This window comes from Bubalus kerabau, chromosome 9 (assembly GCF_029407905.1).
Source record: "Bubalus kerabau isolate K-KA32 ecotype Philippines breed swamp buffalo chromosome 9, PCC_UOA_SB_1v2, whole genome shotgun sequence".
Lineage (NCBI taxonomy): Eukaryota > Metazoa > Chordata > Mammalia > Artiodactyla > Bovidae > Bubalus > Bubalus kerabau.
The window spans coordinates 82,098,358-82,115,803 of record NC_073632.1 but is presented as its reverse complement, the minus strand read 5'-3'; the positions used below and the strand labels follow the sequence as shown (position 1 = coordinate 82,115,803).

At 40.3% G+C, this 17,446-nt stretch overlaps 1 protein-coding gene across 6 annotated transcripts in view; it reads right to left on the bottom strand.

Moving 5' to 3' along the window:
- PDE7B (phosphodiesterase 7B) overlaps window positions 1–17,446 on the bottom strand; it is a 369,928-nt gene that overhangs the window by 169,509 nt on the left and 182,973 nt on the right. Inside the window, exon 3 of one of the 6 annotated variants that reach the window (XM_055535708.1) lies at window positions 11,856–11,904. The exons of 4 other annotated variants lie outside the window; for them this stretch is intronic. In XM_055535708.1, coding sequence (XP_055391683.1) covers window positions 11,856–11,868 — 13 coding nt within the window. In that variant the 5' untranslated portion in view covers window positions 11,869–11,904. Of the gene's footprint in view, window positions 1–301; window positions 585–11,855; window positions 11,905–17,446 lie in introns of those variants that run through there. One more of the 6 variants, XM_055535702.1, reaches the window with a different exon arrangement.

The following is a 17,446-nucleotide window of genomic DNA, read 5'->3' as shown; positions in this document are numbered from 1 at the left end:
CTTATCAGGACTGCAGCTTAGGAAATTTCACTTAAGCCACGGGACAATCAAATGACAGCTTAAGCCCAGATCCCAGATTTCTTGATTTTCCACTATTCGTGCTCCTCCTGCCACATCACTCTTAATTTTAAGATGCATTTCAATAAAAGAACAAACATTCATTAATCACAGCCCTCGGGCCCTACGCTGTACAGTTTGCCTTCCTTCCTTTTCCCATTTTTATGTCTTGGGCTCTCCAAGGAAGGACTTGAAAGTCCTCAGACTTGGCCCTGGTACCTCTCACACCTCCCAGTCCATTTACCTGGAATGCTGTGGAGAGCATCTTCATTCTCCAGAATGCCTCTCTGTTTGGTCGCCTGCAGCTCACTTTTGGATTTCCAGACCAGCTTTACCATCCTGATCATCTCTGGCAAGTCCCAGGGCAGCGGCCCCTGCTGGCACCCCGGCCGGCTGCCCAGGGGGGCGGGCAGCTCACCTTCTGGGGCCGTCCACCTTCTGCCCAGCTCTGCCGAGTGGAAATAGCGCTCGAGCACAGGCATTCTGCCCTGGTCCCCAGAAGAGGAGGTCGGGCTGCTGCTGCTGCTGCTGCCGCCGCGGCGGCGGCTGCTGCTACCAGAGGGGAAATTCTTCCCAGGCAGGGGAAGGCGAAGCCCCGGAAAATCCTCTCCAGCTTCGGAAAGGCAAGCCTCCTCCAGCCTGGCACAGCCCCCCTGTCCTTCCAGTCCCTCCACAAACACTGACGACGAGAGCGACTCACTTCCCAAGGTTTCTCACTGGTGAGAACGGTTCCTGTCCTCCTTCCTTAGAGAGAGAAAGCATTTTCCCCCCTTCTCTCTCAGGCACTGACTTCGCAGCACTTAATTAATCCCAGGCTACAGCTGGAACGACAGCAGAGGAGGGGAAAAAAAAAAGCCATTGAGGTTTTAGCCTTTGCTTTTTATCTTCTTCCGATTTATTTGTTCTCAGTTCTCTTTTGGTGCTTGTCAAAGTTTGTCAAGTGGCTTGCTTAGCCCTTAAGGACTTCACGCCAAGAGGTGGGGGGCTCCCCTTTGCCAGCCTCTCAGAGGGGACCTCCAGAGGCCAGTTACCTGAAGGTGTCAGGTAAGGAGTCACCCTCGTGGTGCAGGAAACCTAGAAGTTTCCCCAACTCCAGCCCTCAAGGAGAAAACAGGGGAGGCTGAGCACTGGCAGGACCGATTCGCAGCTGCTTCTTTCTGGAAGGTCTGGCCGGGGGCCACCTTGCCGGTCCACCACAGTCTGCACTGAGCTGGGGTTATTCGAAAGGTCTTGGGTTGCTCCCCAGGACCACAGTTCACACACTCCCCTCCCCCATAACTCTCCCTCTCCGCTGTCACTTGGTTCTCAGCAAACTTAACTGAATTTTGGACTATTAGTCCAATCCCTTTGTAACCTCAGCTGCCCTTTGGCTGGAAGGGAAATAACAGTGAATCACATTCCAGAGCTAACTTTGAAAGAAGTGACTTGGGGAAGCATCCAGATTCTCATGCAAACGTGCGGTGAGGTTGCAAAGTCTGGACACATCGCTTGGGATGGAATAATAATTTTAAAGCAGATCCACTGGGGACATACATGACAGCAAAAAGAAAGTGTCGAAGATTCACTTTCCAGAGATAGAACACTGGGGACATGACATTTGGGCCACAAATGGCACCCCCCACCTGACAGTGGTTTAGTTGAGGACAATCAGGGGCCGCCTGTCTTGGATCCCGAGGTTCAGAGATGGAGACGCTCAGCCTAGAAGTGAGAACTCGCACAGCAGAGAGGTTGTCCCCTGGAGCTAGTGTGAAAAGCCCTGACACAAATGAAAGTGAGGTGGTATTTTGCCAGCAAATTGGGTTGGTAGGAGCAATTTGAACTTGGACATTCACGTGGCTAACTCCTATTTTCTTGGGGAGGTCATTGTAACAATCCCATCTTTCCTTTTCATGTCTCAGCATTGCAAAGGGCTTTATTTTGCTTGGCATTTTATTTTGTTGATGTACAATCTGTTGCTCCTGTTCTGCTTTCCTTTTGGGGCTGTTTTATCACACGATCATTTGCTGTTTCTTTAGGGGAGAGGATAAGGACCATTGTAGGGTGTGTATTATTTTCATCTCCCTCACCTCGTGTTTTAAAAGTTGAAACTAGCAAAAGCTACTGTCATGTTGTTATTGTTATTATGATTATTCCTCTAAACCCATGGGTGAGAAGCTTAGTTTTCTACAGTGAATTAAGTGGCTTTTCTTTTTTCTGGATGGAAAAGTACGCTGGCAAACCTTTCATAATGGGTAAAGAAGGGTCAACATCCAAAGAAGAAACAACAATAAAACACATTTAGGACACTGCTGCTTGTGAGTTTCATGATTAAAATATTGATCAAGCAGCTCTTCCTGTTTCAACCAGATATTCATACAACCCAATTAGGAATCAATGACCCACTTATGAGAAAGATGTGCCTTTTTTAACTTCCCTCTTTGTTAAGAGATGAAGGGATTTAAGCCTCAGTTTGACAGTTCTACCATTTTTGACAGCCCTCCCAGTTCTTATCTTACCCTTCCATCAGGTTGGGGGCATTCAAGCTCTCTAGAATTGAGACAATTTTATTTAATAAGCACATGTAGGCTGTTGTCCTCTATTAGCATATTTCCTGAATAGTGTCTTATACTCACTCCTCAGTCACAAACTTCCTTGACATAACAACCGAAGAGTTTCCTAAGTGTTTGACTATTTTTATTTTTGTTCAGTTATTTTGTAATAGTACTTAGCATCAGGATATCCTGACCCTTGGAACAAAGGGGTTAAGAACAAAGAAAACAAATATATGATATAATATGTTACATACACTAATGTATTAAGAATATAACTCTTTATTGCATGTTCCTTTCAGAGTGACTTTTTAAAAAAATCCTAGGATGTAAGTTTCTACTCTAGTCTTTATATAATTTTACATATTTCCATGTAAAAATACCTTAGAGAAGTTACAAAATGTTGAATCACTGAACATGAATACTTCATAGTCAAAATAAATTAAGGCCAGGAAAATGTCATCTCAAGTTTTCATTTTCGAAGAGGAATCTTCTTCATTAGAATATTTGGAAATTAAAAATACTGTACAATTAAAAACAAAAATTCTCCCCAATATGGGATTATCTTTATTCCACGGTAGAAGTGCAGAAATACCACAAGGAAGGTCATTCTCATGGTATTTCTGGCTCACATAGAAACAGGAAGTACAGGAAATCTTGCGAGAAAGCTTGGCTCAGGAGAGTTTTGGCTCAACTACAGGTTCAAGAGATTGGGACAAACCGATGAGATGCCAGCACTTGCACTAAAACTACTATCCCTCACAAACCTTCTAAAGGTGGCTGTGTTCCATTTTGTAGGCTAGCATCTCCTTTATCTTTCAGATAGTTACTTTAGAAGAGCATGTCTTTAAACCTGTGATTTTCCGCTTACATCATTCACCGATTTCTATACCGGGGAAGGGGAGAAGGGGCTAATGGGGAGGATCTGTGCCCAGAGGACTCATAGAGCAAAGAGGTCTCACCTATGTGACTTGTAAGGATTCTTCTAAGTCTTAATATCAGTACTTAATATGCTACAAACAGGAAATTATAAGATAGACTTACAAAATAAGCTCTTTTTTTTTCCAAGCATGTGAGTCAACCTAACTTCCCATGAAGAGGAAAGTAGCATAGTTCTCTTCTTATACGAAAGAAATGTCATGAGAATTAACAAAATCAAAACAGCTTGTTCCAATGGATTCCTAAAATATCAAACTTTGTTGTGTGTTTGCAGCTATAAAGAAAAGAACTGATAACCACAATGCTAAAGTATACGACCAAGAAAAAAGATTTGGAAACATAATGTCTTAGAACCTGGATCATCTTGAAGAATTTCTAGTGTTCTGGGGGCTCTGTAAAAATCTTGTGGATTGATGGCTGTTCTAGTTGATAGGCTGCTAAGCCTTTATTATACATGACTTAAAAATATTAACAATATTAAATATTTCTAGTCATTCGAGAGAATGTACATTAAAACATAGAAACAGAAATACACATTCATTTTGATTTTAGATTAGATTCTCATAAAACTTCATTTTAATTAATCAAAGTCTTCTCACTAAGGTATTTTGCAAGTACTTTAAATACTTATTAACTCTGTTTCTATATTTGAAGAAAAATTTGAGACTGTTGAGGGAATTTATTCATTTTGTCCTGGGCTTTTCTCTCCATCAGTTCAAATATGGATATAGGATGTATAAACACACACACACACACACACACACACACAACCACCCAGGGTTTCACAAATGCAATTCAAATGCGATTCACAATGAGCAAAGGAGGGAAAATCAGGTCTTTCAACTTTGTTTAAGGTAGTCTAAGTAGAAGAAGCTCTAACAATTTACAGTGTCCTTCAGGAGACATAGAAATGTAATAACTTTGGCCTTAACTAATCTTGAGGAATCATGCCAGCAAGTAGGGAAAAGGACTTGGTCTACAGACCGACCATAGAAGGCAGCACATATTTCCACCATCACGTGGGAAGGGAGGAGAGGGGCAGGGCAAGATGAGGAGAGGCGAGGTGGGGGGAGGTAGAAGGAGGCTGAGCTGACAGATTCATAGTGTGATTTCACAACAGGTTTCTAAACTACAACCAATCATTCCCTTATTCACTCTGCAAATATGTATTAGCAGCCAGAGCAAGAGCAGAGGAGAGAATCTCTTTACCAGCCCCTGGGTCCTTTCTCAGGCACTGGAACCTGTCTGGCCTTCCCCACCTCGTTTCGAGTTTTCATTGTGCATTACGATATCTTCTATGACTTTTCTTTGGACATTTAAAGAGAGAAACCAGGGTTTTAGCTGGCATCATCAGACCTCTATCCTGGTTCTCAGATATCTAGCTAATGCTAAGTTTCCTGTCGCTGACAGTTAACCTGCAATAAAATAAAATAAAATAAAATAAAATAAAAAGAGTGCAATAACACAGGGATTGAGAACAAAATGACTGGAAGATTTGATTTTCTCCACCTGGCTTCCCCTCCCTGCTCTCTCCATGACCTGATGTTTTGCTATGTGACCATGGCATCCTCTGGCTGAAACCTTCTGGGATTTCAGAACTTCTTTCTTTTTTTTTTTTGGTCACACTATACCACAATGAAGCAGGGCAAAGACTAATAGAGTTTTGCCAAGAAAATGCACTGGTCATAACAAATACCCTCTTCCAACAACACAAGAGAAGACTCTACACATGGACATCACCAGATGGTCAACACCGAAATCAGATTGATTATATTCTTTGCAGCCAAACATGGAGAAGGTCTATACAGTCAGCAAAAACAAGACCAGGAGCTGACTGTGGCTCATGAACTCCTTATTGCCAAATTCAGACTTAAATTGAAGAAAGTGGGGAAAACCACTAGACCATTCAGGTATGACCTAAATCAAATCCCTTATGATTATACAGTGGAAGTGAGAAATAGATTTAAGGGCCTAGCTCTGATAGATAGAGTGTCTGATGCACTATGGAATGAGGTTCGTGACATTGTACAGGAGACAGGGATCAAGACCATCCCCATGGAAAAGAAATGCAAAAAAGCAAAATGGCTGTGTGGGGAGGCCTTACAAATAGCTGTGAAAAGAAGAGAAGCGAAAAGCAAACGAGAAAAGGAAAGATACAAGCATCTGAATGCAGAGTTCCAAAGAATAGCAAGAAGAGATAAGAAAGCCTTCCTCAGCGATCAATGCAAAGAAATAGAGGAAAATAACAGAATAGGAAAGACTAGAGATCTCTTCAAGAAAATTAGAGATACCAAGGGAACATTTCATGCAAAGGTGGGCTCGATAAAGGACAGAAATGGTATGGACCTAACAGAAGCAGAAGATATTAAGAAGAGGTGGCAAGAATACACAGAAGAACTGTACAAAAAGATCTTCACGACCCAGATAATCACGATGGTGTGATCACTCTCCTAGAGCCAGACATCCAGGAATGTGAAGTCAAGTGGGCCTTAGAAACAATCACTACGAACAAAGCTTGTGGAGGTGATGGAATTCCAGTTGAGCTTTTTCAAATCCTGAAAGATGATGCTGTGAAAGTGCTGCACTCAATATGCCAGCAAACTTGGAAAACTCAGCAGTGGCCACAGGACTGGAAAAGGTCAGTTTTCATTCCGATCCCAAAGAAAGGCAATGCCAAAGAATGCTCAAACTACCGCATAATGGCACTCATCTCACACGCTAGTAAAGTAATGCTCAAAATTCTCCAAGCCAGGCTGCAGCAATATGTGAACCGTGAACTTCCTGATGTTCAAGCTGGTTTTAGAAAAGGCAGAGGAACCAGAGATCAAATTGCCAACATCCGCTGGATCATGGAAAAAGCAAGAGAGTTCCAGAAAAACATTTATTTCTGCTTTATTGACTATGCCAAAGCCTTTGACTGTGTGGATCACAATAAACTGTGGAAAATTCTGAAAGAGATACCAGACCACCTGACCTGCCTCTTGAGAATCTGTATGCAGGTCAGGAAGCAACAGTTAGAACTGGACATGGAACAACAGACTGGTTCCAAATAGGAAAAGGAATACGTCAAGGTTGTATATTGTCACCCTGCTTATTTAACTTCTATGCAGAGTCCATCATGAGAAACGCTGGACTGGAAGAAACACAAGCTGGAATCAAGATTGCCGGGAGAAATATCAATTACCTCAGATATGCAGATGACACCATCCTTATGGTAGAAAGTGAAGAGGAACTCAAAAGCCTCTTGATGAAAGTGAAAGTGGAGAGTGAAAAAGTTGGCTTAAAGCTCAACATTCAGAAAACTAAGATTGTGGCATCCGGTCCCATCACTTCATGGCAAATAGATGGGGAAACAGTGGAAACAGTGTCAGACTTTATTTTTCTGGGCTCCAAAATCACTACAGATGGTGACTGCAGCCATGAAATTAAAAGACGCTTACTCCTTGGAAGGAAATTATGACCAACCTAGATAACATATTCAAAAGCAGAGACATTACTTTGCCAACAAAGGTTCATCTAGTCAAGGCTATGGTTTTTCCTGTGGTCATGTATGGATGTGAGAGTTGGACTGTGAAGAAGGCTGAGTGCCAAAGAATTGATGCTTTTGAACTGTGGTGTTGGAGAAGACTCTTGAGAGTCCCCTGGACTGCAAGGAGATCCAACCAATCCACTCTGAAGGAAATCAGCCCTGGGATTTCTTTGGAAGGAATGATGTTGAAGCTGAAACTCCAGTACTTTGGCCACCTCATGTGAAGAGTTGACTGTTGGAAAAGACTCTGATGCTGGGAGGGATTGGGGGCAGGAGGAGAAGGGGACGACAGAGGATGAGATGGCTGGATGGCATCACTGACTCGATGGATGTGAGTCTGAGTGAACTCCGGGAGTTGGTGATGGACAGGGAGGCCTGGGGTGCTGCAGTTCATGGGGTTGCAAAGAGTCGGACACGACTGAGCGACTGAACTGAACTGAACTGAATGCCACATGCAGGATCTTAGCTCCCCAACCAGGGCTCAAATCCATGCCTCCTGCATTTGGAGTGCAGAGTCTTAACCACTGGCCTACCAGGGACACTTATTTCTGATTTCAAAGATTGTAAGTGGTGGTACACTTTTCATAATTTCATTTTCGCAGGTGTGTCACCTTCTTCAAAAATAACTATATTGATGAAATATTCAAGAAGTCCTTCAAGACTGCTATTAATGCCTTAGGGTTACAAACACTGTATTTAAGTCTCACTACTGAGTTTTGCCTCAAACTTAGAGATTTATCTACAAATGGTGAGTGCTTAGTCTCTCAGTCACGTCCAACTCTTTGTGACCCTATGGACTGTAGCTTGCTAGACTCCTCTGTCCATGTGGATTCTCCAGGCAGGAATACTGGAGTGGGTTGCCATGTCCTCCTCCAGGGGATCTTCCCAACCCAGGAACAGAACCCAGGTCTTCTGCATTGCAGGCATATTCTTTACCATCTGAGCCACCAGGGAAGCCCATTTACAAAAGGGTATGGTACCAGTAACAACCTTATCCATCATGCCTTTTATCTTATTGGTAAGGATAAAATAAGATTAAATAAAGATTAAATAAGCAATAATGTGCTGAAAATTTTTAAATGATATTTTTAAGCTATAAGAAATCATAATTGATAATATATCTAAACTGAAATTTTGGTTCTACTTTCCTGAGATCTATAAGAAAAACGGAAAAGTCAAACTCCCCATCCTTAAATTAGGTCCCACTCTGGAAATTCATGCTTTGCATGAGGATGCAGGAGTAGAGGAAGTCAGAGACAGGGTATTGGAGAGAGTATTGGAGAGTGGCCCCAGGGGAGAAATCAGTTCAGTTCAGTTGCTCAGTCGTGTCCGACTCTTTGTGACCCCATGAATTACAGCACGCCAGGCCTCCCTGCCCATCACCAACTCCCGGAGTTCATTCAAACTCATGTCCATTGAGTCGGTGATGCCATCCAGGGATTTAATGATACAAAGGTTGGGAGAGGTGGGAAAAATGATTGATATGTGAAAGAGCATAGATGAATGACAAAATATGTGTTAAAAGAAACTCAGTAGGATAAATATTCATTGTAACTGCATTTGGGAGGTGTGATAACAGTTATGAATCATGTCTAGAGTATAAGCCTGTGCCATCTTTACCAAGGGTTATTTAGTGTTCTGGTTAATACTGTATCCATTTCTGTGATTAGAATTTCAATTTCCGGCCACAGTGACTAACGGTTGTGTTTGATGTTCATGAGCTGTAAAGCTTTGTGCTGTAGGCTGTGGTGATGAACATGTGTCTCAGGCCTCCCCCTGGCTTTGGTTCTCTAAACAAACCACATGGGCTTCCAATCTGTTTCTTGGGAGTTGATAATCCTCAAATATTTTAATAATTTTGATAGCTCCTAGCTCATCTCCATTGAATTCACAAATGTTTTTCAAGGTAGTGTAGTACATAAAACCAAGTAGAATGTTTCAAAAGTGGTTTAAACAAAGTCTGAAATATGCTTTACTTCTTTTTTGCAAGTGAGATACATGGATTCTGGAAGCTCTCAAGAACTGGGAAGACTAAGAACTAAGAACTCTCAACTAAGACTAAGAACTCTCAAGAACTAAGAAGACCTCAAGAAGGCTGGAGGGGAGATTGTCCAGACATCCTCAAAGACCTGCTGGAAAATGCCTGAGTTAGATTTTTTTCTCTCTTAATATAATCGAAATAAACTAGATCATTAATAAGATATAGAAATATTATTAGTATAAACAACATAAAAGGAAAGTGAGAAAATGGTAAGGAATAAAACCTTCTGAGAGCATTTATTTTTTTCCCTTTGGCATTCAGTTATGTTTTTGTTTATGGAGTTCAAAGTCAATTTGGAAGAAGGAAGTTTCGACTATATGTGTATGAAGTGTAATCCTACTGCCTCCTCAAATTATTATTTATTTTTCCCTCTTTCACATATTACCTCCTGGTGATTATGAATTACATTAAATATCTACGCCAAAAGGTGTCTCTCAGATGCTGTTCTACAGCAATTCTTCTCAGATGTTAGTGTGCACACAGATCACTTGGAGATTCTATTAAAATGAAGATTTGGTTTGGGCAGGTCTGGACGGGGCATTTCTAGGAAGTTCCGTGGGGATGACAAGGCTGCTGGTCTGCAGTCCACACTGGGATGCAAGGTGAGAGGCCTACTAAGTCGCAGATATTTTCTGCCTCTTCTATGTTAGTTATGAAAGAAAATGAAGCAAAAGTACCCTTCTTTACAGGAACATGTATTAAGACTTTTGAAAACAATCAGTAGTGGCTCAGGATAACTACTCTCAACTAGAAATAAGCAACCAGAGCTGCAGTATAAGAGCAAGGGCTATGTCCAGGGGCATTCATGATATTGAATCACTACTTGGCTTTTAAATTTTGTTTCATTCATTTCTTTTCCCTTATGAATTAACTTTAAAAAATAAGGTTGACTAAACAGTATGGGCCACTGTGAGAAAGAATATATATACAATGGAGTCAACTTCAAAGACAAATGGCTGTTTTTGAAATTTCAAGCAAAATTTACTTAAGCCTAATTTTGCCACCCTTCCCCCTTTCCAGCATTTTGTTGTTCTGTGTGTGTGTGCTCGGTCTCAGTTGTATCTGATTCTTTGTGACCCCATGGACTGTAGACTACCAGCTTCCTCTGGCCATGGAATTTCCCAGGCAAGAATACTGAAATAGGTTGCCGTTTTCTTCTCCTGGGGATCTTCCTGACCCAGGGACTGAACTTGTGTCTCCTGAGTTACCTGCATTGGCAGGCAGATTCTTTACCACTGAATCACCAGGGACTATTGTTATTTTCAGAATGATTGAAATACAGGCAAGGCTCTGAGTCTTTGATCTCCATCATCATGGATATTCTCACCAAGACGTACTCCTTCATTTGATTTATTAAAGGTCTATGTAAAGCAGACTTCAGATGAAGCCTGGTAATCTTTCTCACAGTAATACTCCAGGCATGAATGAATGGTGACCAGATGACTCCATGAAGCAAAGATGGAAAGAAAGTAAGCATTCATGGAGCTATAACCAGCGAGTAGCCCACGGTGCTGCTGACTCAGAGAAATGTACTGCAGTGTCACAGTGAAATATAAAACAAAACAAAAAAGATAAGCTCTGCAACAGGCTGTATTCTTTATCAGGTATCACCTGGAGTTCAGGCAGCTCCAGACATAGCATTCATGGGAAAGTGATACCAGAAGCAAGAGGCATGTGAAATCAACTGGAAGACAAGGGTAATCAAGAGCATGAGGTTGGAACACTATCACATTTATATGATTAAGAATTTGTACAGTTAACTGAATAAGAACGCTTAGAATAAATGGGAACATCTGCTGGTAACTGGAAACACAGGTGGTTGTATTTTCTTCCCTTTGTCTTTCCTGATTCTTTCTTTTTTTTTTTTTAATTAATAATGCTAAGTGCTTTCTACCTTGATGAACGCCTATATTTCCTATCATATACAGAAGTAACTAAGAAACAAGAAAGGGAAAGCTGGCAGATAATGGATTAAAAGTGAATATATATCATGGTCATTTTAAAGGTAATTTTAGAACCTCTTCTCCTCTGGAGAATCAAAGGGAAAAAGGAAAGGTGAGGTGCGGCTTCCCTGGAGGCCTGGTGCTGAAGACTCCACACTTCCACTGAATGGGGCAAGGGTTGCCGTGCAGTGCAACCAAAACAAACAAACAAAACCATTTTTTTTCATAAGAAAAAATAAAAAGGAATTAGAAAAGTACTCAGGGAAATGGCTTGACAGAAGATAGTCATAAAAAAATAAGTAAAGGTGAGACTATTTAATGTATATAAACAATATACAACACACTCTCTGTGTAGTATGGTACGGGAAACCCAGCTGAACCCCCCACCCCCTTTTGTGGTATGTAGTGTTGCTAGAAGATAACAGCAGTATCATCAAGGAAAGAAAGCCTAAAACACTAGAATAATTGGCTACACTGATGCAGGTATGGAATCTTTACCATCTAAAGACTCTAAGAGTTTCTTTGTAACCTTCTTTTCCATCCCACATTTAAATTCTAACTAAAATTTGCTCTATTTCATAAAGTATCTAAAATGATTGCACATCTTTCTGTCCCTAAGAGGTGGTTACCATGGGTTCTGCTCTATTTTCTTCTCTGGGCCGCTGGGACCTGCTACTTTCTGTCCTCCATGATCTTCTCCCTGAATCCATTCAACAATCTGATCATGAGACTTCTTGCATTCTTTGTCCTCTTACACATTTTTGCTTGGGACATTCATGTTCTGTTGCCTATTTTGAGTGCAAGGCAAAAATACCTACCTTTGACTTGCATGTGTTCACATATCTTGCTGCTCTTGTATCTGTGTGTCTGGATTAGAATATAAGGAGTCAACTTCAGAACCATCTGCAACTAGGCTTTTAAAAATACTTTTTTATGTTTATTACTTCTTCGCTTTCAAAGTTTGAGGAGTAAATTGATTGAGCTACTTCTAAAATGTATTTTTTAGTTTCTCATTAGTCATTCAAAAAAATTCAGCACAGTCTTAATTATCTTTAAAAGTTAGGATATTTCCTAATGTGCATATCATTTTCTAATGTGCAACAAATAAAAAGTGATGGGAGATATTAGTAGTAACACAACACAGAATTATTACCTAAACAAATAGTCTAAATCCCTTTGTTGGGCATTCAACATTTCAAAACCATGCTCGCACTAACCGAGCCTTGTAAACTCACTCAAGCGTACATTTAGCACTCAAAATTCCTGTGGAATCATATTGTTTCCCATATGTGCTAGATGCACAATGATCTGTGTGGTAGGCAGAATAATGACCTCCCAAAGATGTCTACACCCTAATCCCTAGAACCTGTGAATAAGTTAGTTTACATGGCAAAGAGGAATTACTGTAGCAGAAGGAATTAAAATTGCTAATCATCTGATGTTAAGATAGGGAGACTCTTCCGGATTGTCTACATGGATGCAGGGTAATCACAACGGGTTCTTACATGTGGACAAGGGAGGCAGGAGAGTCAGTGTCAGACTGATAAGATGTGATAAAGATTCAACTAGCCAATGTTAGCTTTGAAGACAGAAAGAACCCTCAAGCCAAGGAATGAGGGCAACCTTTCAAAGAAAGAAAAGGGAAAAACTGCAATCTCTTTAGAGCCATCAGAAAAGAATGCAGACACTTTGATTTTGGCCTAATGGGACTCATTTTAGACTTCTACACTCCAAAACTGTAAGATAAAACATTTGTGTTTGTTTTAAGCATTAAGTTTGTGGTAATTTGTTACAGCAGCATCAGAAAGCTAATATTTATTGCTCACATTTTTTTTCTCTTTATTGGGAAAGATTTTTCCACTTATCTCATCCAAAAAAATCCCATTTTCTTCATGAAGTCTTTGTGTCCCACTTCAACTGCCTCTTTGATTTAAATAAAGCAGAACTTCTTATCCATTTTATTTGTTTTTAAGATAACTTGTATCACTATTTGCCTTTAATGCTCCAGCTTGTCTTTCAATTTAGAATGCAGGGAGAATTGTTTCATAGTTTGTATAATAACATAAAATCCTGGGATGTACCCTTCCTTCCTTTCTTCCTTCCTTTCTCCCTTCCTTCTGCATTTACTGAGTGGCCAATAATTTACTGAGTGTCTCATGCTAAGTGCTTTATATACAAAACCACAGTCCCTGTCCTTACAGTTATTTACAAATTTAGTGGAGAAACAGACACATATACAACTAGTCATAAAGCACGATGCATTGTAGTATTAAAATATAATTGTAGACTGGACAGGTCTCAGTTAGTGTCTGTGATTAATAATGATGAAAACCAACTTTTTTTCTTAAATTTTTCTTGTATCTTGACAATTTAGACAATGTCTAGAAATCTATTTAAAACAAAAATTTATGAACTATATTAGAGTTGTATGTTGTCAAAATAATGTGGATGATTAATTATATTTTGTTGATTATTTTTTATTTGCTGATAGGATTTTTTTTTTTTTTAAGTTTAGCTGTAATGATTTTAAAACTTTAAGAATCTTCTCACCACTCTTCTCAGGTGACTTGATATCATGTTGCTAGTGAAGGCAATGGCACCCCACTCCAGTACTCTTGCCTGGAAAATCGCATGGATGGAGGAGCCTGGTAGGCTGCAGTCCATGGGGTCACTAAGAGTCGGACACGACTGAGTGACTTCACTTTCACTCTTCACTTTCATGCGTTGGAGAAGGAAATGGCAACCCACTCCAGTGTTCTTGCCTGGAGAATCCCAGGGACGGGGAAGGCTGGTGGGCTGCCGTCTTTGGGGTCGCACAGAGTCGGACACGACTGAAGCAACTTAGCAGCAGCAGCAGTGACTTGGCAGCTTAGGAAAAGTTCTTGTTCCTAGATAGCCAAGAAAGGCAAATGATGCAATGCCAGAGTTTTAAGGGACTTTAGAGATTAATTAATCATTTCAATTAGATCCCATCTTAGCTTAAGCTGAAGACAGACTGGATAGCTGAAACAGCAGAAATTTATTTCTCACAGTTCTGAAGTGTGGAAGCCTGAAATCACCAGGGTGTCAGCATGGTTAGGGTCAGGCTCCTTATCCCAACACTGCCTTCTTACTACTTCTTCATGTGGTGGAGAGATCATGTCTCTCAAGTCTTTCTTATAATCTCATTTATGAGGGCCCCACTCTCGTGACCCAGTTACTCATCACACTGGGATTAGGGTTTCAACATAAGATTTTTGGAAGGACACAAACATTCAATCCACAGCAGGTAATTTTCTAATTATACCGATAATGACAGCATAAGCCCTGGATTCTCACAGACCTGAGCTGAAGCCTGTTCTTTTCACTGCTTATGTACTCAGTACAGCACTACACATTTTATAAGAAATGCCTTCTATTATCCTTACAAGAACCCAGATAAGGTAGGTACAATCATGATTCCCTATGAAATTAATTTGCTCAAGATTCAGATACTACCAAGCTTTAGAAGAGTGATTTGAACCAAGGCAGGCTGGCTCTAGAGCAGGCTCTCTTAACACTGTGCTACACTTCCTGTGTGGTTGGGTATATTATAAAGCAATAGGAACTTGGTTTAATCAACACATTGCAACCATACATGGCTGTATCCATGGCTGTATCATGAACATTTATGTGAGGCAATTCAGAAGGAAAGAATAATTATGATACTTCCAGCACCTGTTTCTATATTTTCTCTTCACGGTGGGATTATATCCTGTGTCCTTTAAGCCATATTCTATCCCACTGTGGTCATGACTGTAGCCACCAGGTTGGACTTGAGATTTTTGCCACAACCTTCATCCAGAAAGTGCTGAAGGTCTTCCTTTCTCAGCATGATTGCAGAAAAAGAAAATGGCACACATAGACATTTTTTAAAAAAATTAGGTGAACATCTGGTCTCCCTTCATTAATGGATGGTTTCCTCAAGCCAGACACTACACTCCAAAAATAACTTCATTCCTTATGAAAACTGGCTTGAGTGACCTGTACGTCTGTGTCACTGTCATTGCCATGCACTGGAACCCTTCAGGGTAGTGATGAAAGATGATCAGAGTAGTTTCTGTGTGATTTAATCATAATTGCAGCAGCAACTCTGCTGTCTCTGACCTAAATCTTGGATCTGAAAAACCAGGGAACAATGACGTAGAATTGGTGAGTGGAGATGAGTCGATTTCCCCAAGACATTAGAGGGATATTTTCCTTTTGGAGCCATTTAGCAAGGCTGCTTACAGTATCACAGTGCCAGCTGCATCTGGGTTTTCTAAACAGCTTGGCCAGAAATAGGAAAAAGAGATTCTTAAGTGTTTCCGAGTGTTAAGGAAATGACTTGGGTCAGTTTTTGTATGTACAATACATGTAGGGGAATCCAAATCTGGTCTTCAGCTGATTTCTGACCTGGGGTAATAGATTGGAGATGAAGTTGATGACAGGTACATTTCCAGTGGGCCAGGCATTTTCTGTTTTCTGCCTTACCTCCTTTTCTTGGCTTTACTTCCACATGGTAAATTTGGTTACCTCGTCATTTATATTCACAGTCCTTCTACTAGGGAAATGTAAACCTATAAATTTCACAACACCTTTATATAACACCTTCTTTATAAGGTGTTACAAAGTGACAGAAGGGCTTGGCTCTTCAGAAATGTCCCTAAGGAGAGAAAAGTTCAAAGCCTGGGGCAAATCATTCTGACTTTCAGATGCTCAACTTCTGTGGATATTCCCCAAGTCCTGTCCCCAGTAATAATTTATTAATAAATTAATTCACTTATTTGAAATAACATTAAATACTCTAAATCTTTGCCTGACCAAACCCAATTAATCCCAACCATTCCATTTGTCCCTCTATACATTTGTCCTTACCTCAATTATAATTGATGCCTTGTTTTATTTAAAGTTTTTCTTTATGTCCATCATGCATGTAAATTCTTTATTTCATTTTTGCAATATTACATTAAGAGTGCAGGTACTCATTTCTTTGATAGCTTCCTTAGAGAACCTCTCAAGTGGTCAAGATCACAATGAATGATGAAATAGCACTATTATTTCTGTGGTAAAAATAAGAAGAAAGTTCGGAGGGGGATAGCCACAGAATTTTGGGAAACCTCAGAAGGGATACTTGGTGTTGCAAAATCCAAGTACTCTTTTTGACCTAAACCATATGCTGGCTTTCTTGAAATTATTGAAGGGTTAGAACTTTCCCCCGCTAACATGCTGGGTAAAGTCACATTTCCCCATAAGAGCACAAATGTGCAAACAAAAGACTGGTTATAGAAATCTACTTGAAATTCCTGAGAGGACCTACACAGTTGTTTCTTAGCTCTAACCTATGGGTCAAATGTACCTCTGACATCTATTTTCTTTAAGTTGGTATGTCTTGGGAGCTTTTCTTTTAGGATCTTTGGAAAGAGAGTTTTCAGAAACAAAACAAAAACTGAAAGAGTTTTTATCCTCCAGTAGAACCAAAGTGTTGGAAAATTAGACTGAACTCTTGGAACAACTGAGGATTAAATGAGAGCATTTGTGCAAAGTCTGTAGAACAAGTCCAGGTGCAAAGCAGGCATTCAGTAAAAGCCAGTTATGACCATCTTTTCCAAATCACCTGCTCTCTTTTGCATGGAGCTGGCATCAATAGCCCACTTAGCCCTGTGTGCCATCAGTACAGACAGAAAGTAATATACAGAAGGTAAAAGATAGGAGAGGTAAAAGTGTAGGGGGGATAAATTAGGAGTTTGGGATTAACAGACACACACTGCTACATGTCAAACAGACGACAGGACCTATTGTATAGCACAGGGTACTATATTCAATATCTTGTAATAACCTATAATGGAAAGGAATTTAAAGAAGAATATATATATATATATATATATATATATATAACTGAATAATTTTGCTGCACATCTGAAACTAACACAACATTGTAAATTATATACTTCATAAAAATGTTTGCAAAAAAGAGGTAAAAGTAAGCAAAAACAAAGGGTATGGAGTAGTCAAGGAAGTTGTGGAAAAGAAGACAAAGATAAAAAAGAAACTACAGAGAAAAGAAGAAAAAGTATGGCTTTTCACTGTCAATAATCATAAAGGTTACTCCAGGAACCTGGAGAACATCAGTTGCTGGGCCCTCTGTTCAATACTGGGCTGTTCCCATCTCTTCTTCATGTTCTAGCTTCTAACGTGAGTTTCAGATGATCTGAAAGATTCTCCAGATCCAGTTGTACAAAACAGAAAATTAAGTTTTTCTAGTGTGTTCTAATGGAGAAGGCAATGGCAACCCACTCCAGTACTCTTGTCTGGAAAATCCCATGGACGGAGGGGCCTGGTGGGCTGCGGTCTATGGGGTCACTAGGAGTCGGACATGACTGAGCAACTTCACTTTATTTTTTCACTTTCA